This window comes from Bos indicus x Bos taurus, chromosome 4 (genome assembly GCF_003369695.1).
Source record: "Bos indicus x Bos taurus breed Angus x Brahman F1 hybrid chromosome 4, Bos_hybrid_MaternalHap_v2.0, whole genome shotgun sequence".
NCBI classification, from domain to species: domain Eukaryota; kingdom Metazoa; phylum Chordata; class Mammalia; order Artiodactyla; family Bovidae; genus Bos; species Bos indicus x Bos taurus.
In genome coordinates, this window is record NC_040079.1 from 5,222,111 (window position 1) to 5,249,852 (window position 27,742).

The 27,742-nt window shown below is 40.1% G+C and overlaps 1 protein-coding gene across 18 annotated transcripts in view; it reads left to right on the plus strand.

Annotated features, from left to right (window-relative positions):
* Nucleotides 1-27,742, plus strand: part of KMT2C (lysine methyltransferase 2C) — a 254,936-nt gene that overhangs the window by 179,030 nt on the left and 48,164 nt on the right. For 13 of the 18 annotated variants that reach the window (XR_003510636.1, XM_027538516.1, XM_027538515.1 and 10 more), the window contains 14 exons: nt 1,763-1,944; nt 2,197-2,361; nt 3,337-3,446; nt 3,988-4,053; nt 4,984-5,196; nt 11,137-11,265; nt 13,060-13,179; nt 15,760-15,890; nt 18,351-18,531; nt 22,130-22,234; nt 22,557-22,604; nt 23,599-23,736; nt 23,910-23,942; nt 24,043-24,192. Coding sequence is in view for 17 of the 18 variants with exons in the window: in XM_027538516.1 (XP_027394317.1) it covers nt 1,763-1,944; nt 2,197-2,361; nt 3,337-3,446; nt 3,988-4,053; nt 4,984-5,196; nt 11,137-11,265; nt 13,060-13,179; nt 15,760-15,890; nt 18,351-18,531; nt 22,130-22,234; nt 22,557-22,604; nt 23,599-23,736; nt 23,910-23,942; nt 24,043-24,192 (1,771 nt within the window). In the remaining variant the exon portion in view is untranslated. The remainder of the gene's footprint in view (nt 1-1,762; nt 1,945-2,196; nt 2,362-3,336; nt 3,447-3,987; nt 4,054-4,983; nt 5,197-11,136; nt 11,266-13,059; nt 13,180-15,759; nt 15,891-18,350; nt 18,532-22,129; nt 22,235-22,556; nt 22,605-23,598; nt 23,737-23,909; nt 23,943-24,042; nt 24,193-27,742) is intronic. The other 5 variants (XM_027538533.1, XM_027538523.1, XM_027538525.1 and 2 more) reach the window with 3 other exon arrangements.

Genomic DNA, 27,742 nt, shown 5'->3' on the forward strand with positions numbered 1-27,742 from the left:
GCTGAAATATTGGAGCTTCAGCTTCAGTGCTTCCAGTGAATATTCAGGGTTGATTTTCTTTAGGATTGACTGGTTTTTTATCTTTTTGCTGTTGAAGGGACTCTCAAGAATCTTCCTCCAGCACCACAGTTGGAAAGCATCAATTCTTTGGTGCTCGGCCTTCTTTATTGTCCAACTCTCACATCCGTACCTGACTACTGGAAAAACCATGCCTTTAATTATACGCACCTTTGTCAGCAATGTGATGTCTTTGCTTTTTAATATGCTGTCCAGGTTTGTCATAGCTTTCCTTCCCAGTAGCAAATGTCTTTTAATTTCACGTTGGTTATGACTCCATAAATGTTCACTGGAGACCTAAATAGTATAGTATGAGTTTAGTTTGTTTTTCGTGGAGTTTTTTATAGCAAGAAGAAAATAATGATTGATGATTTTCCATTAGTTTTTGTTGTTTGTTTTTTTACCTACTGTAGAAATATGATAGCACATTATTTCAGCGAGTACCTATTTTTCTGGGAAAGGCCCACCCCTTCTATACTCTGTTATTCTCTGTTCTGAGCTGGGCTGGAACTTTCTGGGTCTATTGCTCAGTTCTCATCCTTAATATCTCTGGGCTGACGTCGGGTTCATTGCCTTCAGGATCCCATGCTTCCTTTTTCTTGGTATATGCCCTCACTTCATGCCTCATATCGCTAAGTTCATTAGAGAGAGTACTCAGGAGCTGAAGTTTGAGTCTTTGTATGTCTAAAAGGCTTTTCAGTTTAATTGCTGGTTTAGCTAGGTTAAGGATTGAAAAGTATTTTCCTGTAGAATTGAAAACTATTAGTCTATTTTAGGATCTGAAGTTAGAAAATCTGTGCTGTTTTGATAGTTGATCATTTATTTCACCTTTCTTTTCCTCCCATGTAGCTTCCTCATGGTCTGAACTTTTATTCTCTGTCTTGATCACTTGCTGTACTGTTATTACAGATTCTTTGTTGTCCTTTTTATACATAGTCTCTAACCTTATTAGATGTTTTTAGTTGGTTCCAGATTCTTAATATTACGTAATGTGGCTGCTTTGAGGAATTGAGGTTCTCAAACTTTTCTACTAAGTTAGACCCTTGAAGGAAAGGAGAATAGAGGAGTGAATGTGAACTTTAAAAGTCCTAGGTTCATAGCCTAAAATCCTCCAAAACCATGAAGTCACCTTGGGAATTCATGTTACACCTTAAGAGTTTTGCATTTTTAATGTTGATTTTAATATACAAGTCCTTACGTGATGTACACAACTTTAAGAATCATGAATTCATGAAATGTCGTAGGTTGAAACCGTATCCATACGTTTTCAAGTCCTATATTAAAAATCACGGGGGGGCTCCCTGGTGGTCCAGTGGCTAAAACTCCTCACTCCCAGTGCGGGCGGCCTGGTCAGGAAGCTTCAGTTTCACACGCAGCTGAAGGCTCACGTGCTGCAATAAAGATCCTGTCGCCGCCAAACACATAATAATAAACAGTTTGGGGATAATTTACTTGATTTCTTTAAAATCCATAAAATCCAGAGCACACGATAGTTACATAAACTGAGGCGCGAAAATGTCAGTTACTGTGTCCACTAGGCAGGCACGTGGCCACCCGGGCTTGGGCCACAGTGAGCGTTAGCGCTTGCCCCTCTCCTGCTCCTGGGCACGGGAGCACCGTGTCAGTTTGTAGGGTGTACTTGATCCTGTTTGTGTGAGGCGTGGATCAATGTATGAATCACACAGCTTGGTGGTTTCTTTTGCAGATCACTAAAGTGGTTCTGAGCAAGGGCTGGCGGTGCCTTGAGTGCACCGTGTGTGAGGCCTGTGGGAAGGCGACGGACCCAGGGCGGCTCCTGCTGTGCGACGACTGTGACATAAGTTACCACACCTACTGCCTCGACCCTCCCCTGCAAACCGTTCCCAAAGGAGGCTGGAAGTGCAAATGGTACCCTGGGACTTTGGTTTCCTCCTTAGACGTTTAGGTTCAGAACTGAGCCACATCATTGTAGTTTTCACAGATTAGCCACGCCTGCTTAATTGTGTGGTGTGTGTTAATGATGACAGGTATCACTAATCAGCACGCATTTCCCATTTGCATTGAGTACCTCCCCTATTGTGTCCGTGTGTAGCTCTGTGAGTTTCAGCCACGCCGTGACTCGGGTAAGCAGGGCTGAGACCTGTGCGTGTCGGCTTCCAGGTGTGTGTGGTGCAGGCACTGTGGAGCCACGTCCGCAGGTCCGAGATGCGAGTGGCAGAACAACTACACCCAGTGCGCCCCCTGTGCGAGCCTGTCCTCCTGCCCCGTCTGCTGCCGGAACTACAGAGAGGAGGACCTGATTCTGCAGTGCAGACAGTGTGACAGGTGCTGTGCTCTCCTCTCTCCCCTCTTTTTTTTGCAAGCTTCTCTCCCTTAAATATAGCAAAAGAAAATTGGAAAAGAAATTTTCTTCTATCTAAAATTTATGAAGTTAAGATCTTTCCTTTCCAGATTTTTTTAGTTGGCTAGAAACTTGTTTTCTTTTTTATATTCTCAATTCCAGGCTTAGCATGTTTCACTTGGCGTTTCCTGAGGGCTGATTTCGGGGGCCTGTTACTGTGCTGTGTTAGCAGTGCTCACATAGCGTTGGTCAGCATAGCATCTCGTCAGTGGCGTAGGATTCTCAGGACTCTGCCTACCAGTTCTTTGTTGTAAGGCAGAATGACAGCTTTCGTTTCCCACTGACCATTCACTTCCTTGAGCTCTATCCACCTCACAGGAGACATGTCGTCTGGAGCCTGTGTATGCTCCACCACGCACAGTCTTGTCCGTTCCTTTCTGCCTGCCCTCACCAGCTTCCTTTGTGGCGCAAACAGTAAAGAATCTGCCTGCAATGCAGGAGACCCAGGTTCAGTCCTTGGGGTGGGAAGATCCCCTGGAGAAGGGCATGGCCACCCACTCCACTACGCTTGCCCGGAGAATTCCATGGACAGAGAGGAGCCTGGCGGGCTACAGTCCGTGGGGTCGGAGAGAGTCAGATGTGACTGACTGACATTTTCACTTTGAGCCAATGTCCTGGCTGTCTGTGATAGATTACAAAGTGATTGTCCGATCCTCCTCAAATGAAGTGCTTCCGCTTATTTCCTGGTACTTGTTCCCATTCCTTTTTTCTTTTCAGCTCTGATGGATTTTCTGGGCCAGCAGGGGTGGTTAGGAGGGAGAGAAATGGGGGCTGGATGGAAGGAGCATGTGAGACTTAGGGGCTTCATGATTGTAGGCTGTTAGCTAATGTTGCAGTTTTTAAAAAGAAACCATCCTTAGTGTATTCTTTTTTCAAAACTACGAACGTGGTCTTTCTAGGTGGATGCATGCAGTTTGTCAGAACTTCAGTACTGAAGAGGAAGTGGAGAATGTAGCAGACATTGGTTTCGATTGTAGCCTGTGCAGACCCTATATGCCTACATCAAATGGTAAGAGGTGATCTGAGTGGTGAGTCCGCTGTCCCGTACAGCTCGCCTGTGCTTGTCGTCCTGAACCAGCGAGTGGGCTCAACGCTGCTCCTTTTTCTCTTTTTGTGAAGCTGTTATTTGGAAAGCGTTTTATGAAAAATAAGTTACTTTTTGTTTTAAATTAACTCTTATTACCTCAAGTTAATATATTAAAACAATCTACTTACATAAAGGAAGTAAATTAAGAATATATTTTAGCTCTAAGATGTAAGCGTAGCTTTCAAGACTCATAATTTTGTAATTATTAAGCATATGTAGAAATCCAGTACATCGATCCTTTTTTTTTAGCATCAATTCTTTATCGTTTTTCTTCTACGTAGTATTTCCTCCACTGTTTCTCCTTGTTGTTCTGTTGTTTTCAAGACAGCTTTTAAATCTGCTTAGTATTCAAGCATTTATTTCACTAAAATGGGTGCAGCAGTAGAAACTTTAGCCATATGTAAATCTTTAAATACATTTTAAATTTTTTGAAAAAATTATGAGTTTTTTTTTTTAATTTCAGTGCCTTCCTCAGACTGCTGTGAATCTTCACTTGTAGCACAAATTGTCACAAAAGTGAAAGAACTAGGTAAAATCTGAAATGCTTTCCTTGACTGCAAAGAAACACTTGATTTTTATGTAATTGACTTGTTACACGACTCCTGCCTTAATCACTCTCAGTGTAAAGTCCCTAATGTTGATAATCATTTCTCTAATAATATACAAAATGCCTGTCTTTTCCAGCTTTAGTGTGACAGTATTCCTACAAATCTCAGCAAATTGGCAGTGAAAATAACCACTTTTGAAGTAACTGCTAACTACATACTTGCTTTGATTTCATTGATGTATTGTGTTAGTTAAACAATGAAACTTAGTTAGCAAACAGAGATCTCTTCAGAACTTCTTCTTCTTCTGTAATAGGTCAGCCTAGAATAGTGATTAACAGGATTCTTAAACTGTCATTCTTTTGCATAGTTCTGTTTGATTTCTTTTGATACAAAAACATTTGGATAGCACAGAAATTGTTCTAATGAGCAGCAACTTTGTACACTTCAAATTTTGTAGGATTTCTGGTTATTTACTACCTCTCCTTGTAGGTGATTATACTGATACTTTGATTTCCAAATGGGCTTCTGGAGTATTCTTATTTCTCTTGTGTAAATTCATCCTCACCTTTTACACTGAAAGGCTACTCTAGGAAAAAACTCATACTTGAGTGGCTGAAGCACTGCTTTTTAGCTTCAGTGCTTGCTTTTTAAGTTCCTGTATTGATACATGAAGATAGAAATGCCAGGAAGACCATTTTTTAAAAAAAAATTTACAAGATGTCTGTCTATAATTCAAAGAAGTTTGGCCAACTATTACTTTTAATTGAATACTTCTAATTGTGCGTTTCATAGGTAATTTGTTTATAGAAGTCACGTTACCTTGACATGGGCCTTATTGGAAAGTAATCAACTTAACAGTCAAAATTAAGAGGAGAATTTCAATTTGTTTCCTTGGGATATTGTAATTTTAGATCCACCCAAGACCTACACCCAGGATGGTGTGTGTTTGACGGAATCAGGGATGACTCAGTTACAGAGCCTCACGGTTACCGTTCCAAGAAGAAAACGGTCAAAACCAAAGTTGAAGTTGAAGATCATAAATCAGAATAGTGTGGCTGTCCTTCAGACCCCTCCAGACATCCAGTCAGAGCATTCCAGGGACGGCGAAATGGACGATAGTCGAGGTAATACTTAACATATTTTCCATGGAATACATTTGCAGAAAACTAAAAGAGCTTTTAAGGGATGTGATTTACCCAAGGGTAGATCCTTCTGGGGGCTTCCCAGGTGGCTCAGTGGTAAAGAATCTGTTTGCTAGTGCAGGAGATAGAGGTTCGATCCCTCCGTCCAAAAGATTCCCTGGGGGAGGAAATGGCTGCTCACTCCAGTGTTCTTGCCTGGGAGATCCCATGGACAGAGGAGCCTGGTGGGATACAGTTTGTGGGTTTGCAGAGAGTCAGACAGAACTTATCCACTAAAGAGCACAAAATTCTGCTGACTTAGAGGATAACCCTTGGTGTGACCCTGTCTTAAGAGAGTGGTCGTCTTGCATCTTGCCTTTTTGGGTTCTCTTCCTTTCGTGTATCCTTATAGAATCAACTTAGAGGAATTTCCAGGAGCATTGTATGTTTGAAGATCACAAATCTGAAAATACAGGATTTGCTAGATGGCAGTGAAAGCCTCCTCAGATGGCTGTGAGCTTAGATGCCATGGCTAAGTTGAAGTAGAACCCATCCATGTATTCTAGAAATGAAAAACCACCATTTTTTCAAGTGTAAGCTTACATTCACGATGGTTATCATAAAACATCTGTTTGTAAACATTTTCTTGGTTAAAATACATATTTTTTTTTTAGCTGAATTCTTGTGATGAAAAAGTAACTTTGAGTGAAAGTTGCTCGTGTCCGACTCTTTGCAACCCGATGACTGTATAGTCCGTGGAATTCTCCAGGTCAGAATACTGGAGTGGGTAGCCTTTCCCTTCTCCAGGGGATCTTCCCAACCCAAGGATCGAACCCAGGACTCCCACGTTGCAGGCAGATTCTTTACCAGCTGAACCATCAGGGAAGCCCATTAAATTCAATATGAGGTTTGTGCTTATCTCTGAAGAAGCTCACCATTGGCTTGTTTATCTGTAGAGAGTGGTTGTTTCTTTTCAGGTGATTCAAAAATAAAGAATTACTTTCGTTGCATCACATCTCATCATTTACCAGTACTTAGTGAATGCCTGCCGTTCACCAGATGTTGGAAGTTCTGTCAGTGAACAAAGCAGATAAACTTCTCTGCTCATGAAACTTTCATTTTAATATTAGAAAAAAAGGATCATTAAAAATATATGACAGCATAAGTTGATAAAAATGTGTTTGGCAAGTGCTGTTGAGAGGAATTGGGAATGCAGACAGTGGGGTGAGGGCTCAGATGACCTGACCTGCTCTTACCTGAGAGAAGAGGCGGCGTGAATGCCAGTGCATAGACCCTGGGTGGGGCGCGCCAGCATGTGTGCTGTGTGTCCAGCAGGGTGAGCAGAAGGGCACAGGGCAGCAATGAGAGCAGAGGTGTAAAGAGAGGGAGGCGACTCGGGAGTTCCCCTAGGACCGCAGAGCGTTGCCTGAGGATTCACGGTAAATGGGAGGGGAGTTGTCGGAGGCTTCTGGTGAGAAGGGAGGCGTGAGCTTATTTAGATTTTTAAAAGAGCACTCTGCTGCAGTGTAAACAGTTTGAAGCACAAGAGCTGTGGCAAGTGGTTCAGGCAGGAGGCTGTTACAGTTGTCAGATGAGAGATTCTCGTGGCTTACAGTGGGTCTGTGTGTGCCCCTGTTTATCCTGATACTTCTTACGCAGTAGTGTGGTTTTGGGTCTGTGTGGTTGGGAGAAAAGCGTTCTGATGTTTCTGTGTAAGATCCCCCCTCAAGACCTGCGCCCAGGATGTCCCTTTCCATGTACTGTGGAACAGAAGTGCATTTTGAAGTTTTAAGTGGGTGGGGCTTGTAAAGAAGTAGTCTGTGTTTCTGGGATGAATTGACCCGATGTCCGTCACCCAGAGTATGGTGAAAAACTGTCACTTCTGAGGCCGTTAGAAAATTCCTGAAAAGTGATTTCATAGTCCTAACTTAAATCTGATGCATTTCACAAAATTTGAGAGGTTTCTTGATAGTACACATTAATTCCCAAAGTATGAGATTATAAAGCCTCTTAAAAACAAAGCATCAATAAAAAGACTGTACGGCTTTCCCAATGACTACTGTTCTGGGAAACAGTGCTGTGAGAAATGGTGGATATTTCTGCACTTGCACAGTTTCCGAATTGAGGCTGCCAGCAGAGACATCCCCTTAGAAGTAATACCGTGCATCATATCATACACGTAAAACAAAGTCCACATGGACTTGTAATGCTTCTGAAATATGGCAGCAATACCCATCTTTGTGCGGTTAATTTTTAACTCTACTGATGAGTGTTTCTTGAGGGAAATAAGTCATAAACAATCACCTTAGCATATCAGAAACAAACTCCTTGTCCAGTAAAAGCGGGCTTCTTTGTAATTCACCTACTGAAATCGGAGTACCCTGTTAATACAAACCGCCCCCCGCCCCCAGTCTACAGAGTCTGTGTCTCAAGAGTGGGATCACAATGCTTCCCTCTCGGTTGCTGCCCCGGGGGAGCCCCCTCACAACATGGTGGGGGCGTCGGGAAGCACTCAGTCTCTGGCAGGGAGGGTCAGAGTAGGTTCAGAGGGGCCAGAGCAGACGAGAGAAAGCAGCTGGGTGGGTACGTTTGCGATTTGTTAATGCTCATTCCCTCGACTCTTTAAATTTTGTTTTTTGGACAAGTGGTATATTCACGTTTTGAAAACAAGAATAAGAGTGTTCCTCTTTTCCGTGTCTGGCCGGTTCACTTCTCCAGCAACGGCCATTTTGTGTGTCCTTGTGGCCGTGTTTTAATTCATGTCCAAGCTCTCAGGGTATGCATTTTTTTGGTCTTAATGTTCTTTTCCTTGCCTTTACACCATTTTTCATTTCATATTCCTTTGTATGGCTGTAAGTAACTCAGTTCCCATTTTGAGAGGCCTCTAGGGTTTTTTTGTTTCTTTGGGTTTTTTTTTTTTTTTTTCCCTTTCTTTTTTCCAGTCTACTCTGAGGGGCTTGAGGTTTCGTATATTTCTCTTTCTCGTTTGGTGGACATGTCTTCTTGAGAAACTTCAGAGTTTCTAGAGAGTGCATGGAAGGCAAATTTGAGAGGTTATGTATTTCTGAAAATGTACCCACCCTCCTGACCGTTTCCAGGTTGGAATTCAGTTTTCCTTCAGCATTTTGAAGTCATTGATCCAGCATCTTTTAGTTTCTACTGTTTAGGGAACTTGGTATGGTCCGTGTTGTCTCTGGATTCTGTTTGGATCTTAGGACATTGCTTGTCCGCGGTGTTCTGAAATTTCATGAAGGTGCGTCTGTTTCATTCTCTTAAGTTTCCCTTTCTTTGCTTGGGCACTGAGTGGCCCCTCATCCCGCACCCCTCAACGTTAGGAAACACTCTGGAAACCCCTGATGCTCCTCCCCTTGGTGCCTCACCTACTCAGCCCAAGCACCCTGTCTTTTCTCTCTTCCTTTCCAGCTCAGGTCTTTGCATTTTAGTCTAAAGTAAATTTTCTTATTTTAGCTTTCTATCCCTTACTGATTTTCATTTTTCTTTTGTTCTTAAATACCATGCATTAATTTCCAAGAGCTTTCTTCCTTTGAATGCTCCTTTGCATAGCATCCTGTTCTTGCTTCTCCTGTGTTTTATCTTACGTTAAAGTTTTATATATATATTTTCTTTTTCCCACATAGTCTTTCAATTCCTAGTTGCTTTTTGTGGTCTCAGGTCTCTGTCTTTCATTAGTAAGTCTTGGTTGTCCTTGTGTGATTAAAAGTGAAGGCTAAAAGTGGTGATTGGATAAACAAATAGTTTTTTGAAAACAATGAGGGGTTAAGGCCTTGATGGAAAGCCTCAGGCTGTGGGTGGTGTGTTGACGGAGCTTGTGTGCCCTCAGCTTCCTGCTGGGAGAATCCCCCAGTGCCAGCGCCTTTAGGCCTTTGCCTGGGGCTGGTTCGGTTTCCCAGGAGGACCTTCTGTCTCCTCTTGGGGCGTAGAGGCTTAGCTTCTGACCTTCTGGGAGTTTAGTGGGGAAGGACCCCCAGATGAGAGTGCCAGCATTTAACCTGCCTGGAGTCACTTAATCCTGTTTTAGAACATTGCCCCAGTGTGCAGTTTGAGTCCCAGGAGTCCCAAACCCTGTGGGTGCGCTTGGCGGCCTCCCAGCGTGTGGGGTTGGGACGGTCATAGGGATTGCGGCTCCTGTAGTTAATGAAGTTCTGTGTTTTAGCTTCCTGCTACCCATTTCCAAAGGTGCCTGCTTCTGCCAGTTCCTCACTCTTTTGAAGATTGTGATATAAGCTGGATTTTTTTTTTTAGTTCCTTCCACGTTTAAATGAGAATTTGCGATTAACTCAGTTGTCTTTCATCTTTCGGCTTTCTCCTTCCAAAGTTATGGCTTTTCTTCTTTCCTGTTTTCTCTCTCTCTCTAAGTTTGTATTTTTTTAAATAAGTTGCTTTGCTTTGTGTAGGGTTTCGGGAGAGTGAAGTTAGATTTTTAGTCTACCATCTAACCCTAAATTCCTTCTCATATATATTTCAGTGGGTTTATTTTAAGGTAAGTAATTACACTGTTTTGTTTTCTTTGGTGTTTGCTAAGTTTCAGTAAATAAATTTTCATGGTTTAATTTTAGCTATTGAAAGCAATTATCAGAATAATTATAGAATTGACCTCGAACATTGACCTAATATTAATACTACTGAAAAAAAAAAAGCACAGTGCTAATGGTATTATAGAAATGTTATGCATAATACTTACAATCTTGAAGAACAGTGTTAACAATTTATTCTTAAATGTATTTGATAACTTTTCCCCCCTGCAGCACAGCATAAAGCATAATTTGAAAAGCTTTGATTACCATGGTTTTAAAAGTGTTCTCTTATGCATTAATTGCATTGATTACATCATTCTGTGAGAAAATTATTGAACACCTGTTACATACCATGCTAAGGATGCAGCTGTTAATAAGAATCTTGATAGCTGTTTTTAAGAAGAATATAGTCTAGCAAGGAAATGGACATTAAGAGAACCAATTCAAATGACGCATAATGTTAATGTACAGGAACATGTAACTGTGGGGATTCTCCAGGAGATAAATTCTCCGAGACGGGGGATAGGGGCAGACAGAGGGGAGGGCTTGATGAGCACAGGGAACTGAGTGTGAGTTGGTGGGGGGGCAGTGAGGCTGTGGCGCTCACAGGACACATCACCTGGGCCTTACAGTTTGAATCTCATTCTCAGGCTACTGGGAAGACATTAAGGGGTTCTTAAGCAGAAAATTGATAGGTATTTATAGAAAGATCATTTAGGCTGCAGTTTAAAGAACCGATTAGGGAGGAAGGTAAGCTTGGAAGCAAGGAGAGGGATAGGAGGGGAGGGAATGGCAGTAAGTTGAGATTGGACTGAGATGACAGTCGAGAAAAGTAAAACGCCTTTGAGAGATACTGAGGAGCCTTGATGGCATGAAAAAAGAAATGAGGCATTGTCAAGACTGTCTCCCAGGAGTCTGGCTTCTGCAGGGTACATTTCTTTGCTCTTTAATGACAGGCAAATCCCGAGGAAGGGAGGAAGTTCATTTCAAATTAGTAGTTCAATTTTGTATGTAGAGTTTCCAGTAACTGGGTAATATCTAATTACAGATTAGTTGCAACTCAGGAGAGTTCTAGGCTAGAGAGACAGCCTTCGGGTCCTGGACCTGAAGACATAATTAATAGCAAGGAGTGATAGGTTAAGTGCAGATTGATTTATAATTGTCCTTCCAAGCATCCTCTCTGTTCCCCTTCCTTGAGCCTCGTGTTGCGTTTCCTGAGAAGGGTGCACTGAGGAGCAAGACTTCTCCAGCCGTCGGGGGCCTTTTCCGTCTCTTTCTGTACTCTCCCTGTCAGGTGGGATGCACGATTAGAGTGGCTCAGCAGCCACTTTGCTTTGTCTTTCCTCTTACATAGGAGCTATACATTCGGCAGTTTTTCAGTTCTGTCTGTACATTTACTTTTTTCCAGAAGGAGAACTCATGGACTGTGATGGAAAATCAGAATCTAGTCCTGAACGAGAAGCTGTGGATGATGAAGCTAAGGGGGCCGAAGGAACGGAGGGCGTGAAAAAGAGAAAACGGAAACCGTACCGACCAGGTAGAGCGCCTTAGCTGGGCATTTCAGTTACAATCAAAACTTACTTAATTTAAGAAAAATATAATAGGGCTTCAGTTATAATGAAATGATCAGGATGAAATATAACTCCTTAACAACTCTAAAACTTGTATGTATAGATGACAGAACTAAACAGTTGAAATAAACTTTGTAGGTGATAAATGTCTTAGTGTGGGTATGTGACTGACTCACAATAAAACATATGTTTTCCCTTGATGTGTACCTCTGTCAATTCTTTCATGATTTAGCATTCACTTTCTAATATTTTTGTTTTTTAAATTTACTGCATTTTTTGTGCAGGAGTACCAACTAGTAAGTGTACAATATGAAGATGATATGACAGAGTTCTTATGTTTCCTAGAATTTATAGTTTGGTTAATAATGTGACTGTTAAGAACTCTTATTTCCTCTCTGCCTCAGGGGAGGGGAGAGAAAAGCTGTCTTATTTGTCAAACTTTTTTTGCCTTAATGGAAAAAAAAGTATTGACATATTCATAATACAGAATTTCTAGGCTCTTTTTAGGCAGTTTGCTTATGAAAATTTTTGCATTTTTTAAGCAAAAATTTTTAAAGTGTATTTTTTAATTGGAGTATAATTGCTTTACAAGGTTATGTTAGTTTCTGCTGTACAACAGTCTGAATCAGCTGTAAGTACACATTTATCCCCTCCCTCTGGAACCTCGATCCCACCCACTCTGCTGTGAGGTATATTGAATCAGTCCAGTCTTTATTCTTCTGATTGCTTCTGTTGTATTGATAAGAATGATCTAAATACCTTTTGATGTGTAAGGAAAAACTTTGTGTTTGTTTTCCACTAGATTTTCCTTCCAGATGGGCCACATCTGTAATTAATGCCTAGATGAGTTTCATTCAATCATTGTATGAAAATAATTTCATTTCTTTGTCATTATGAGGCTTATAAGGCACTTACTTTTTTTAGACATGTCTGAATTCCTTCCAGGAACTTAAGAGTTAAACGTTCAGGGTTTTTTTTGTTTGTTTTTTTCCTTATCTGCCTTACATGGAAGTAAGTCATCCGTGTCAGGGACCCGTGTGAGGGGCCCATTAGGTCACAAAGTATATTGTCAGTGATAAAAGCTGTCAGTGCTGCTGTATGTTAGGCACTAGTCTCAGCACTTTATGTGTGTTCGCTTACTTAGTGCTTATAACCTGCGTGTAGGAGATGCTGTACATTATCCCCGTTTTACCAGTGAGGGAACTGAGGCAGTGGAAAGGTAAATAACTTGCCCAAAGTCTGCCAGTAACCAGAATGGCACCATTCGGTGCCAGGTTCCGTGCCCTCACTGGAGCTGCGTGCGTCTCATGTCTTGACTTTACTAGGGGCACCTGGACACACTTCCCCAGAAGCCGTGCTGGCTTTCTTTGGGATCACCTAGTTTAGTTTGTATCTTGTGTCTGCTCTCCCTCAACTAACGTACAAATAATTTGAATGGTCTGTGAGTTACTGACATTAAGGAAACAAGCATAATACACTATAATGTTTACTCTGACATTGTTTAGAAGAAGTACATGCAGTCTTCTGTATTTCAATGAATTCTTTATTCCTGTTTGGTTAGTAATAAGATAACAATAACTTTGACGTCTTATTTCCAAACTCTTTTATTTTGCATTAAAATGAGATTATTGATTTAAATTAGCCCATTTGAATTTGAGATATTCCTCACTTGTGAGACTAAACATTTTCATCCTGCTTCTGGAGGAAATACAGGGAGAAGTTAGTTATTTACAGGATTCCCCAATTTCTGTTTTGGATAGGTATTGGTGGATTTATGGTACGACAAAGAAGTCGAACTGGGCAAGGAAAAACCAAAAGATCTGTAATCAGAAAGGATTCCTCAGGCTCCATTTCCGAGCAGTTACCCAGCAGAGATGATGGTATGGTCCTGATTTTGATTGATTTTACTGTCTTGTCTTGATGTTCCCATTGAAAACAACTATTGGAAGTAATGCCACGGCCACCACCTTACTGCTGCTCAGCGATCTGTAAGGTGCCTGTGCAGTTCATATCTGCAGTGTAGTAGGTTTGATAAGAAAATTATTTAAACCCAGTAGATTATGTTGCTTTGAGATTTTTAACAAGTGTTTCTGTTGTATTTTTTCCCTCTGTTAAATATAAGCAGTTTAGGGACTTGATCACAGAAACACATCTGGCACTTTCTGGTCATCTCACAGTAGGCCATTCTTTGCCTGCCTTAGGTACTTGGTATAAAATGTAAAATCGGAAACTTTGTAGACCATGTATCTGAAAGTGACAGGGTACCCCAATAATTTATAACAAAATTGTATGCTGTTTTAGAAATGTATCTTCCAATTAATATTGTGTCATCTTTTCTTAGAGTTTCAAAGAAAGTTAAGTCATTGCTAAAGCCATAGCTTAAGAATTGGTTCTAATGAAGACTTTGTGATCCATATGGTCTTGATCTGTACGTTTTCTGTATTTTAAATATTGTATATAGAATGTAAAGAAAAATGATATGTTTTTATTATGTTTTTTGAATAAAGTTTTTTCCATTACATTGTGGTAGGCTTTTGGCCTGTGAATTAATTTTTTTTTAATTGCTGTACATTTTTAAGAGGAAGCACTGTAATGGTTTTAAAGAAGTTTCTGATATTACTTAATGTGACTATAATAATGCCCCAATTAAGTGTGATACATTCTGTGAAACTATTTTTTGTATTTTCCATGTTTGTCTCTATTGTCTTCTAAGTAACTTTAGTTTCATCATTTAGTGTTTTTCTTCATTTGTCATCCGTTGAGTTTTTAATCGATTGTGCATATTTTCCTTTTCATGACTACTTTTTAGATATTTTAAGACTGTAGTTTCTTCGTACAACTTACTTCTTCTAGTTGCACTTGATCTAGAGTCAAGTATTTTCAAACCTTCGCGCGTCACATTCTACACTGTCTCTCCTGTGCCCTGCTGCCTGCTGCCTCATTTGATGGTGTTTGTTGTGTGAGATACACATACATATATATAAACAACAACAAACTTTTTTTAACTGTGAGCTCATATTCTGTAGAGCAGTCTCTGAAGTTTTTGAGAACTGAATTAAAGATTGGTTCCTTCAGAAAACATTTGCATTTGTCGCTGCCAGGAACATGAGGTACTACTACTCCAGGACTTCTTTAAGCTAAGTATTTAGCTTAAAGGTTTTTGGTCCACCTGTGTTACGTAAATGCCGGTTTTTTACACATCAGGGCTGTATTGAGTTTATGAACTCTTAGGGAAGATGTTCATTTGTTTTGCCTTTCTCTTCAGCACCATACTATTCAGTGGCAGTTTTCTTTGCCGTTGGGGTGGGGGTGGTGGTGAGTGATGAGAGGAGGACTGGGGTAGGGGAGGGTGTGCTCCGTGCTCACCCAGCCCTGGGCGTGGAGCCCTGGGTCCCTCCTTTGTAGCAGGCACCCTTGGTTGGTCTCGCCACCTTGGGAAGAGGCTGCAGGCTTTGTCTTCTGTACCCCATTCCTCATAGCGCTCTGAAGACTGGAGTTCAAGGTCACTAGGTTTTAGCAGCATTTCAGAGAGCTTTATTTCATTCTTTGCTTATTTTTGTGGTTCCTGTTTGACCTTAATTTTTGGTCTTAGGGAATTGTATATTTTCTGGTTAGATCACTGGTAGATTAAAAAAAAATTTGTTTAAAATGTGTTTCTCCACTATATTGAGTACTTTTTATTCAACCTATGTAGTCTGGCAACACAAGTGCCCACATTGATTTTCAGAAGGCATGTATGTGTCTTTTGCTTAAAGTATCTGAGAGTATCATTTGATTCCTTGCTCACCTGCTGTAAGTGGTATTCTTGTTTATTAGGCCAACATTTCAGATTTTTGCATTTCTTTTATTTTAAATTTGAGCATTCATAACGTTTTTATGACCAGATTCACAGATAGTCATACATTATCACAGTATGTATGTACTACAGATACCTAGTTTGCAATAAATCCCCAAACCTAGAATTGCTGGATTGAGGGATACACATTTTTTAAAAGACTTTTGCGGGATAGTTCCAATAAACTCTACCTAGAGGTTGGACCTGCTAAATTCCTTTTAGTTGTTTGTGAGTAGCCATTTCTCTATACTCATTAGCATTGAGTATGTGTTTTTTTTTTTTACCTTTAACAAGATGTCACCATTTACATAAAAACAAATTTCTGCTTTGTAAGAAAATACTCATTAAGACACAATAGGAAGCATGCTGGTACTAAGTAGACATGAAATGAATTTTTATGATATTTAAAATTAACAGATCTTTTTGTGAAAAATTTTTGTCAAGTCATTATGTATATATTTAGACAGCTGTATGTCAGTTATATCTCAATAAAACTGAAAGAATAAAGACAAAACTTGTCTGTGTGTATGTTGGTAAGTTAGTTATCATTTATTATTAGTTATTTTGGTGGGTTTATCTGAAAATTTTAAATACCACATATTTATAAGTGTGATTGTTGTTTCAGGCTGGAGTGAGCAGTTACCAGATACCTTAGTTGATGAATCTATTTCTGTTAATGAAAACACTGAAAAAATAAAGAAGAGATACCGAAAAAGGAAAAATAAGCTGGAAGAAATTTTCCCTGTCTATTTACAAGTAATATTTTGCTTTATATTATGTATTTGTTAATAAACATGAAGTGATGTCTTGAGTTTTGAAAAATAGTTTTATTGTTTTTGTCATCCCAAATGCTATTTTTACCTCCTTAGGGGCACTTAAAAATTACGTTCATCTTTTTTGTGCTTCGATACTTTTCACAGAGTTCTTTTTTAATCCCAGTTTTTCACTTCTAAATTTCAGAAGACGTATTTGGCTGGGAAAGGCTCATTCTTGCAAACCAGGCACACCATTGTGCTCTGCAGACCCACTTCTGGTGGACTCCTTTTGCCAGCACTGGTTATAGTGATTATGTTCACTGAATGAAGATGGTTTTTTGGCAGCCAGAATTACAGCTTCAATAACACTTATCACTTTTAGGGGCTTCCCAGGTGGTAATAGTGGTAAAGAACCCACTTACCAATGCAGGAGACAAAAGACACTTGGGTTTGATCCCTGGGTCAGGAAGATCCCCCGGAGGAGGGCATGGCAACCCACTTCAGTATTCTTGCCTGGAGAATCCCATGGACAGAGGAGCCTGGTGGGCTACAGTCCATAGGGTTACAAAGAGTCAGACGTGACTGACGTAACTTGGCACGCTTGCACCCATTCATTCTAGAAGTATGAAAACTGATCATTCCATACTTTCACAAAAGAGCCTTTAAAAATAGTGGATTGGATTTCCTGATTACTGCTGTAGTCGTAATCTTAATCTAGATTCTGTCTTCTGGTGAACAGGTGTAATGCCCCTAGTGTTCATCAGTAATTTACACATTTTTGATATGAAGGAAACTTGTAATGAATGGTAATGTTACTTGGACATCTTGTGATAGCAATTGTAATTTTTTTCACAGCTTTTTGGAGTAGAGTGGGAAATATAGTGACTAGTGATGAAAATCCACGAGGAATTGATAAACAGTTTTTTTCTAGTTTTTCTTTATTAATTACAGCAGTGTCAAGATAAGGTATAAATAATTGTGTAATCTACCCAGTAGAAATAGTTTTGTGGTCTTTAGTTAATACCAGATGGTTGATAAATACCACTAAATTCATCATGAGCCATACAAAGAAACATTTTTTGCTAATGGTGTTCTCAGATCTCTCAGATTCATACTGAAGGCATTAAGTAAATAATCTATAAAGTTCCAAGATGCTTTCTACTATTCAGCATTTTTCTTAGTGATACCAGCGTTGCTGGTGTAAGAAGCCAGTTCATCTCCTGCCCAGTGCTATCTTTGTGGGTTTTCAGATTTCACAGACCATCCTCCCCTGTCCCTTTTCACAAGTTAACTGCTTGGCATTTCTCCTTTGAGAACTTTTTAAATAATTTATTTTTGCACAATCTTAATAGTCTTGGTTTGTATTTTATGTTTTGCTGGACATATCATTCAAATTGCTTTCTTTTAAAACTGTACTGTATTTTAGAGCTTTATTTTTGACAGCATAGTCCTACATCCTTTTTAAAAATTTATGTATTTTACAGTATGGATGTTTATAATTTAGTCATATGCTTTCTGACAGACATTGAGGCTGTTTTCATTTTGGAGGGATATAACAAAATGATGCAGTGAACCTCTTTTGTTTATGTATCTTTGGCAAGATTAAATGTGGGTAGTTACTGCAAAATTGCCCTCCCCTTTCCAGACAGACCACATTATAGAAAATAGAATTTTGGAATAGAAGTAGGTGAAGGGGGTCCCCAGCGCTTCCTGTTGTTCTCCTTATTGATGCTGGAGAAGTTGGGGAGAGATCCTGGAGTTGCAAGGAGGCCAGGCTTGAAACAGTGGTCTCTACAATAAAGTATATTGAAATGGAGTAAAGTCAGCGTGAGTAACTGAATAAAACGCCAAGGCTTTTAATGGTGGTAAATTTTGTACACATAGTTTGTTTAAAATGACTGTAAAAACCTTCTTTGAGATTTATAGTGTGTGAAGTCTTTATAATGTGGTTATACGCATCAGTAGGAGATTGCTAAATCTATCTGTGAAGTATACAAATATTAAAGTTGTAGATCAAACCCTTGAGCTAGCCTCTATAGATCATCTACAAATGTTAGTAATATTCATGAAGTTTTAGTTTTTCTTATAATATGAATTAAGGTGCCATACATAGTATTATAAATTTATCCATTTTTAAGTTTCACTGTAGTCTAACTTGGGATTATGAAATTACTGCGGTTGCTAGAAACATTTGACAGAATTGGGTAGTTTTATTTGGTTAATTTTACTTGATTCTATTTTAAAAAACACAAAAAAGCTTATTTTTAAAAAGGGGATTTGCATAAAATAATTGACAGGCTATCTCTATTGTTTACATATTCCTATATTCAGTTCTTAAATTGTTAAATACTAAGCTTTTCTGTTATTTCTGCCTTCTTATCAAAATGACAGTTATCTGTATTCTCATTTTAGAATTTTATATCTGAGTCAGTCGTTTCCACGTGTGCTTCTCTTTGTCTAGGAAGCTTTCTTTGGAAAAGATCTTCTAGATACAACAAGACAAAACAAACTAAGTTTGGATAATCTATCAGAAGACACAACCCAGCTATCTTATAAAACAAACACGAACACCACTTTCTTGGATCCTTCCTTAGACCCGCTACTTAGTTCATCCTCAATGCCAGCAAAACCTGGAGCTCACGGTATGTAGAGGAAACGACAAGATTGTTTTTTATCACATTACATTCATCTTCCTTTTAGTCAGACCTTTGAAATGCTTATAAAACTTACCTTTATTGAAATAAAACTTGCATTCAGTAAATGCAACTATTTTTTAAGTCGACCAGGTCTGTATGATTTAGCAAATAAATTCATCTTTGTTACTACAATGAAATCAACTCTTGCAAGTTGTAAAGGAAAATGCTTGGTTTATTGTTGACTGAGGGCGACATATGGGAGTATAATGAGGCCATGATTGGTGAGTTACAATAATCTTCAACTTAAGATGTTTTTCAGAATTAATTATATAGCCCCAAGAAATTCCAAAGAAGAAAAAAAGAATAAATACTGTAGTTGGAAGCTGTCTGATCCATTGTGTTAATATACCGTGGAATATATTGCCTTGGGAGAAGGAAATGGCTACCCACTCCAGTATTCTTGCCTGGAGAATCCCAGGGACAGAGGAGTCTGGTGGGCTGCCGTCTGTGGGGTTGCACAGAGTCGGACATGACTGAAGCGACTTGGCAGCAGCAGCAGCAGCAACCTATTGGCTTAGGTAGTTTCTCACTGCTGACAGTTTAGGCCATCGACCTTTGTTGGTGGAGGGAGGCCATCTGGAGCATTGTGGGATATTCAGCAGCATCTCTAGCCTCACAATGTTGTGATAATAAAAAACGTCTCCGGATGTTGCCAGATGTCCCTTGCAAACCTGTCCTCTATTGAGACTCTAGACACAGGGGATACAGGGACTGCTCAGAATCAGAGAAAAATACAAGAACTTAATGTGTATAAAGTAATATTAACATCAGCAGGGCTCTCCAGAGTTTAGCTGGCTTGGTGTCACAAAGTTTTTCTTCCACTTCTGTATTTTTGTTTTACTTTCAATTGTGCAGTCCATGGGGTCGCAAAGGGTCAGACACGATACAGCGACTAAACAATGAGCAACAAATTAAATATTCTTCTGACAGGCTCCCTTTTTGTCGTTGAATTGCAGTTGTCACTCATTTAATTTTATAAACTCAATTTTGAAAATAATCTTAAAGCAGCATCCCCTGAAAGATGACTTTGGATAATGTTGAATTACATTTTCATTAACTTGGCATCATCCTGGATTGAAATACAGGTTACTATTAATCTTTTAACTTCTTGAAATAATTAGAAGCAGTCTTGCCCCCTGTTATTTGAAAGCACACGTTCAGCATGAGACTAAAGGCCATACTCTTTGTTTAATGTTAACATGTCATTTTACTGTTACTTTAGTTCAATTGTTTTGAGTATTTTCCTGCTCTCACCCATGTCAGTATGTTGTTAAAATAATGTATAGTGAAAGACTTGCAGGTGTTTCAAAGGATGTCTTACTATTTGAAGGATGCCTTGTAAAAATCTGCCCAGCCGTTTAAAGGCTTTCATAGAAGTAAATTGCCATTGAGTTTTTACAAGAAAGCGAACTGGGGTTGGGCAGGAGATACTGTGACAGGAAAGACATTGATATATACCATTTTTCATTCTGGTTTCCTTTATTTGAAGTCATTTTCCCCAAAAAATTGATGAAGAGAGAATGGTTTAGTGACTAAGCCAAAATATAGAGGACTAGAATAACACACATGTCAAAATCTGTACAGTTGAACCACTCTTTTGCCTTTATGATGGGGAATTGAAAACTAATAGCTTTCTTTTTCAAAAAAAGTTATTCAATATTTTCCATTATGTCAGTTTTAATAATTTGTTAATAAGATATGAAATATCATCGGGTAGAGGAGAACTTTTAAAACACAGTCTTTTAAAAAACACTGACTGTTACTTGTTTAATAGAATTCCATTGGTTTAAGTGTCTTTGTTTGTGTTTTATTTATGCTTTGTGACTTGTGGGATCTTAGTTCCCTGACTGGGGGTTGAGCCCACGACCCCTGCAGTGGAAGTGTGGGGTCTCAACTGCTGGACTGCGAGGGGAAACCCTCCACTGATTTAAAATCAAATAAATGTTACCCTGAAACAGTTACCCCATTTTTTTGTTTTTTCTTTCAAGGATACTGTTGTCTAGAGAATATAGTATTGAAATAATTTTATTTCTTAAAAACTTTACAAATATTTGGGCATACAAAATATACTTTGGATTTCAGTTTGAAAAATTGTATTTTTATGTACGTGTGCATTCTGTCTGATATGTTTAAAGGGACAAGACTATGTTTTATAGAAATACTTGGTCTAGAGTCTGGAGTATTTTATGTCATCTTCTTTTTTTTTCTTAAGTAAAAACAGTCAAAAACGGATTCAAAAATTCTGATATTCCTTAAGTGACTAATAAAGTCACTAAAGGTAGCCTAAATATTCTCCTACTTGATTAGGCTAGAAACCCTGTCGCTCTCCCTGGCTCTTGATTGTCTCACGTTCCACATCTCACACACCCACAAGTTTGTCTCTGCCTTCAGATGCCATCCCACACCAGCGGCTGCCTACCTCAGCCTCCGTCCGCTGTGTGCAGGCGGGCACCACCTCTCACCGGGACCACGGCCGCTCCTGCTCCCCGGTCCAGCTCGTCTCCCAACACGCCTTACCCTCCTCCACCCTGGTCCATTCTGCACCTGGCAGCCAGTGTGGTCCCTTTAAGACATCAGTCAAAAAAAAAAAAAAAGACATCAGTCACACCCTCTTCTAGCAACCTTCCAGCAGATTCCCGTTTTACAGATGCCCCTGGAACAACAGGGGTTTGAACTGCGAGGGTCCACTTAGATGCGGGGTTTTTTCTCATATGTACAGCAGTCCTGGGGTCTCTGGCGGGCTGAATCTGCAGATGTGGAAATGAGGCTAGAGGGGCGAGTGTAGGTCAGATGTGGGCTTTTGAGTACATGGAGGATTGGTGGCCCCTGCCATGTTGTTGTTAATCCTTTTCCCCTCATTGTTTATTTTTATAGCACTTACACTGGTTTCATTTTGTTCACTCTCCGCTGCCTCTGAAAGAGGAAGCTCTGGCGCGTCTGCACTGTGTGTTCGTCCCTTCTCTCTCCTAGTGGCTGGACCAGTGCCTGTTAGCTTGCTGCATAGACATAATTCTGTGGATGCTCAGGTTCCTTCTTGAGTAAATGAGTGAATTAATGAGTGTTAAGAGTAAAGCTGGAAGTAGGCATTTTACTCGATGGTATTTGCTTTATACTTTACAAGGAACTTTAAGCAGTAGGTTTGTCTTTAATATTTACCTTCTATTGTGTTTTCTAGATGTCATTTTTAGAGGTGCCTTTTTCTAAATGGTTTTCTTTTTTTTTTTTTTTATTTTTTTTGCTTTGTTACAGCATTCTATTTCACTTTTACTGCCTGTGGGTTTTTATTTTAAGATTTATTTCATTGTTAATATACAGTAGTCACAAAAACAAATGTCTTAATTTTTAATGTTTTCTTATTCAAATGTTGGAGTGCCTTTTCTATGAAAAATTCCTTACTTTAGAAATAATAATCTTTTTATGATTCTGGCACTTACCTCAGTATCTACTATATTCTCAATATTTGGTAAATGGTTGAATGAATGAGTTTTAGAATTTAATGTCTAGGAAAATGGTGACACTTTGAAAATATACTTACTATACTTAGGTGCTGCTGATGACCCCTTAGCTGACATTTCTGAAGTCTTAAACACAGATGATGACATTCTTGGAATAATTTCAGATGACCTTGCTAAATCAGTTGATCATTCAGGTACATTTGCCCAGTGTCTATTTTATGATGTGAGTTGAGAGGTGTGTGTGTGTGTGTGTGTGTGTGTGAAACAGGCGTAGTCATTGAAATGGAAAAAGTTTTTTCTTTCTTTGGCATCGTCAAACTCATCATTTTATTTGATCTGCCTTGACTTTCCTGCTTTAAGAGGGGAAATAGCACATTCGTAATTTCTGTTGTCTTTTTAATTGCATCAGAGCTAAGACTTTTTGCCTTATGTACCTCGTTTCTTCTTTTGTGTGAGCCGACCCCCGCTTCCCGCTCCTGTGGTAATCATCCATTGTATTTGGTTTGGGTCTTGTAGGTCTTGATTTATGCACTTTCCAGGTTGAGAGCTCACCTTGTGCATTTGGTAAGAATCAGCGGTGGGTGGTGGCTGACTAGAAGTAGTTTGTCTTATTTTTTTAGTAGTGATTTCAGCCGAAACAGCCTGTGGGTGCATGTGTACTTGTTACAGTGCTCCTTTGTCACTAATCCAGCTTTGTTCTCTCTGTGTGTGCACTAAGGCATGGTACACTTGTACTGTGCTCTGGGTGACTTTCTCTGTAGTGTTCTTTCTTTTTCTTTTTTTTTAATGAATGGTTTTATTCTTGTTAGAAAGTAATCTGTACTATTACGCAAACATTATATTGATAGTTCCTAGGATAAGCTCAAATAAGAGATGAATTTTCACTTGTTGATAGTAATATTGAGGAAGTGTGATAAAATAGACAATAAACCACTTTTAAATGTTACTCTTGCTTAAAAACCAATTTTTGTAAGATACAGCATGTTAAGAACATAATCTGTATCTTGTTTTTGACTACAGAATATTTCAGAAATAAGATCTGTAGTTGGAATTGTTCACCAGAGGATGATTTTTACTAAGCATTAAGAGTTTTGAGCTTTCCATTAGTTAGCGTGAAACTGGATTGTTTTACAACCTGCATATGATAGTTGACCCAGTTGCATTTGAAACCACAGTTTTCTAAGTTTGAGTTAAAAGTATATTGAACATTATATATTGACTCTTCTTAGAGACCCCTAACTTAATAATATGGTGCTTTTTTGTGTGTAGAAATTAGCAATTTAGAACTAGAAGTGTTCTCTTGTTTCTGAGGAAATGTACTTCCCTTGATTAAACCATAACTTTTTAAGCAGAACCTAAGTTTACAAATGCATTGTGCCTAATTTTTACTTATTGACCCCCTGAATTGGTTTTAAAATCTAGATTAATTCAGAATTACAGGCTTTCCATTGCTTTGTTTTAATCCTGTTGTTGTGTGTTAATGCAGGTAAATTGTGTTAATGCATTTTGTGTGAGTGTTCAGAATCCACTTTCTAATATACATACCTTGCTCCTCTAGCTGGAATAGACGTTGGTTCGGGTGCTGATGACCCTTCGTCTCTGCCTCAACCAAGTGTGGGTCATAGTTCACGGCCTCTAAGTGAAGAGCAGCTCGATGGCATCCTCAGCCCTGAACTTGACAAGATGGTCACAGACGGTAAAGCATTTGCCCTCCATCTGAGCTTTCTAAAGACGCGCAGAAACGTAATAGGATCTTCAAAGATGTGTGCATGCCACTTAACTTCTATTCTGATCGTTCTGTGACAAATACTATATTGCATCCAGATATTGACAAGGCAGTTTTTAATATTTCCATCTCTTTTATCCTAGGAGCAATTCTCAGCAAGTTGTATAAAATTCCAGGTATTTGTGTTCTGATTCTCTTGTTGATGGAAATAGCACTCCCTGCACTCTGGCTCTCGTAGTCTCTTAACCGTGCTGCCATTGTCCTTGTGTCTCCTAGAGCTTGGGGGCAAGGACGTGGAGGACTTGTTTACCGCGGTGCTCAGTCCTGCGGCTGCGCCGCCGCCCCCCATACCGCAGCCGCCACCGCCCCCTGCGCCCCAGCTGCTGCCCGTGCACGGCCAGGGTACGTCGCCTCTAGACAAGTGTCGTAAGTACGGCCCTGCCGCGTGTGCCCCCTCGCGTTGCCCCTCGGCCACCACGCACGCAGACATGACAAGAGAGGGTCCTCTTTTGCAGTGACGGGGTAGGACCAGCCTCTGAGTTCCTCTCAGTCACACCCCCGCCTCCCTGCCTTTCCCTGGAACGCGGCGGCTCATTCTGTGGTCAGAATTCTTTTGCCCACTTCACTGGCAGTGCCCCTGTTAACGGTGCCCGCCTCCTTCCCTGCCCCCAGTCCTTGGTCCCGCGTCACCTTTCCTCAGTCGTTCCCGCAGAAATGTTCTGAGAACTGCTCGGCCCTCACCGGCTGCCTTGGACTCATCCATGTGGTCTGAGCCTCAGTCACTCCCTCTGTGGCCAGCAAGTCTCCACTCCCACACTCCCCCCGGGCTTTCCATTCATAGCATGTGGTGCAAATATAAACGCCCCTTTGGGGCATTACGGGTCTCCCTGTAGACGGTGAGCTCCTTGAAGGCTAGAGTCACAGCTGCCCTCGCTGTATACCTGCCACAGAACATGGCCTCAGTAAATTCCGCAGAGTAAATCGGTGCCCTTTCTACCACTGTCGGCCGAAATGCCTACTTCTGTGGAAATTGCCTGTTTTGTTTAACACACTTTCTTCTACCTGTTTGTAACTAGCTGCAGAACAAATTTCAGGCTTTCCTTTCTCCCTCTTTCTGAAGAGCTGAAATCTGATAGGCTAGGATCAGAATTTTGTGGGCATAGGTAAGGAGATACTGCTTCAGACCGTGTTCTTGATAGTATTGGGTCCTCTCTCTCCTGTTGTCGCTGCCTTGTGACTCTGAACTGAATGATCTATGATGATGCTTCTATGAGCTCATACGCTGTGTAAGTGCTAAGAAGTGCAGATGATTTAATGTTACCTTGGCCACCAATTTTGTGTGTACACGAACATTTCTATAATGCACATAATTGAAATGTTTTAGTTTCTACCAGTTTAGTCCTAAACATCAGTTTACCATGATGTTTGCTAGATCAAATGTGATTTACATTTGGATGAAACAGATTCATAAGCACTTCTTGACATAATTGTTCCCATACACTTTCTTAATGATTAAAAACTCTTCCATGTTTCTCTTCACAGCACATAAAAATAAAAGCAACTGTCTCCAAGTTTTTTGAAACTAGAAGTATGTAAAAAATCAAATCAGTTAAAGATGTATTCCTTTATAAAAAGGTTTTATGATCATTGTTTAAATCATTTCAATGTGCAGTCTCATGTTTAATAAGATACTGAGGATTAGGAAGGTTGATGTTTACTTGGAGCGGAGGTGGGTTTTGGCTAGGTGCTTACGTGTAACTCAGAGATGACTAAGGCTGACTAGCCACCAGAGTTTATAATTGTAGTATTGTAGACTTTTAGGTAGACAACTAATTTCTATTATTGTTGATGTGGTTCAGTCACTCAATTCGTGTCTCTTTGCAACCCAGGCTTCCTTGCAATCCAGACTGCCTTCCTTGTAGCATGCCGGACTTCCTTGTCCTTCACTATCTCCTAGAGTTTGCTCAAACTCATGTCCATTACAGTGAGCATAATTCAAGCAGAGCTATAAGAGTCTCTGAGATTTCAGTATTTGTGTTTGAAAGAATAATAACTTAAGGATAAAATAGCATCAGATCACATGCAGGGAGACATGTGCCTATTTAGGAATGGCAGCTCTGCTGCTCCCAGAGCAAAGGAGGAGAGGTAAAAGGGACAGTGTTTAAGGAGGCCAAATTAGAAAGTACGACATTGGGACTAGATTTTGTCTGGACAGCTAGGCGTTGGCAGTTGGCCTTTTTTCCTCCAGCCTTTGGAGACCTCACATCAGTGAAATGATCTGATGAGTCACATGTTTTGGCAAAGTAGCTCTGGTGTTAATATTGGAAGTGCATTTGGGATGGGAAGAGTTGTATATTAATGAGTTTATTTCAGTTGGGACTGAATGAAAAATTGGGTTCCATGTGAATATATCTGCAGTAGTAACTGAAAGGAGGAATTGGATTTGATAGACAGCAATGTTAGCATAAGTAGGATTGTGCTACCAATTGGGTGTACGATGTGAGGTGAGAGGAAAGAGACTGGACTGGACTGTATATATGTCAGGCTGGCCCAGAAGATAATCAGTCATGCCGTAAACTTGAAACATGGAGCGAAGAAGAGAGACAGTGTGTGTGTGTGTTGTAGAGGAGAGAGGTGGAGATGTAATGAGCTTAGTTTTAGGCCGTTTTGACTCTGTTAGAAATGAGCATATACATTGTTCTGACGTAAAGGCATTTGCGTTGTTCGGAGCTGTAGATAAAGGCTTAGGACTTGTCTGTGTAGTGATCAGAAGGGTGAGATTTCTTAAAAGGATATACTTCAGTAGAATGTAGAATCTTGAACTCTTTTTAAGTGAATGTAATAAATCATATGCTTCACAGCTGGTTCATATTTATATACAATTGCATGCTCCTTTTCTTTCCCCCTTTTGAGGGTTGGATGAAAGTGAAAACAGGTGGAGACCCTGAGTGCGAGGTAGGGTCTTAGCGGTGATGCTCGTGACACAGTCTGTAAGGCCAAGTAGAGTAAAAGGTGGTGTGCTGTTTCATTGGGTCAGACAAGGCTGTTGTGATCCTTAGCGGAGCAGCCTGGTAGGAGCAGAGAGGGCAGAGCGTGGTGTGCTGGCAGTTACACAGGTCAGAAAGCGAAGAAGGGAAATTTCAGGAAGACTGAGAGAGTACTTGAAATCACTTTAAGTGGAGGTTACATGAAGTAATTTTTCAATCAGTTCTTATCCACGCTTTGAAAAAGATACTAGTATGACCAGGTAATGGTAAACTTGAGAGGTGTGGGGTAGCCGGTGGAGACCACGTCCTAATTAAAATCATAATAAAGGAAAAATGCTTTGCATTTATTTATGTGTACAGCAACAACAGGCTGTTTAATTTCTCTGGGTCTTTTTTCTTTTTTGCATAAATGGAGCTACACATGATAACCCATTCCACGGAGTTGGTGTGAGGACCAGCGAGTTAATTAACGCGTGTAAAGCCTTTTAGTACAGGGCCAAGCTAAATAGGTAATAGCTGCTGTTGTTACATAACCTTCCAGTACGGTTGTGTTGCGGGCACAGTCGTCAGTGCTGGTAGAGTGCCACAGGACTGCTCACATTCTCAGGGCCAGGAAGGGAGCTCTGGTTTAGCCTAATTACATGAAAGACACTTGATATTTTTCAGTGAAATACATTGCTTAGTGGAACCTCCTTTTCTCTTAAGATGAAAATAGAGGTAGCATTCTACTTGGAATGAATGCAGAAATCTTGCTCCTTAATCTAATCCTTGGAGTGAATTTAGGTGTCCTCAGACACTTGGCTGTTGTGGAGTCGCGAACCAGTGGGCCCAGCCCTGCCGTTCTGCAGGAGGGGCCCTAACCTGATGTCGGGTTATTTCCAGGACCAGTGCCCTTGAGACAGAGCCTGAAAATCTGTGGACATTCAGCCCCAGCGTCCTCAGACAGGAACTTGAGATGTAATGGAGGATCTGGTTTAGCTGACCGGACA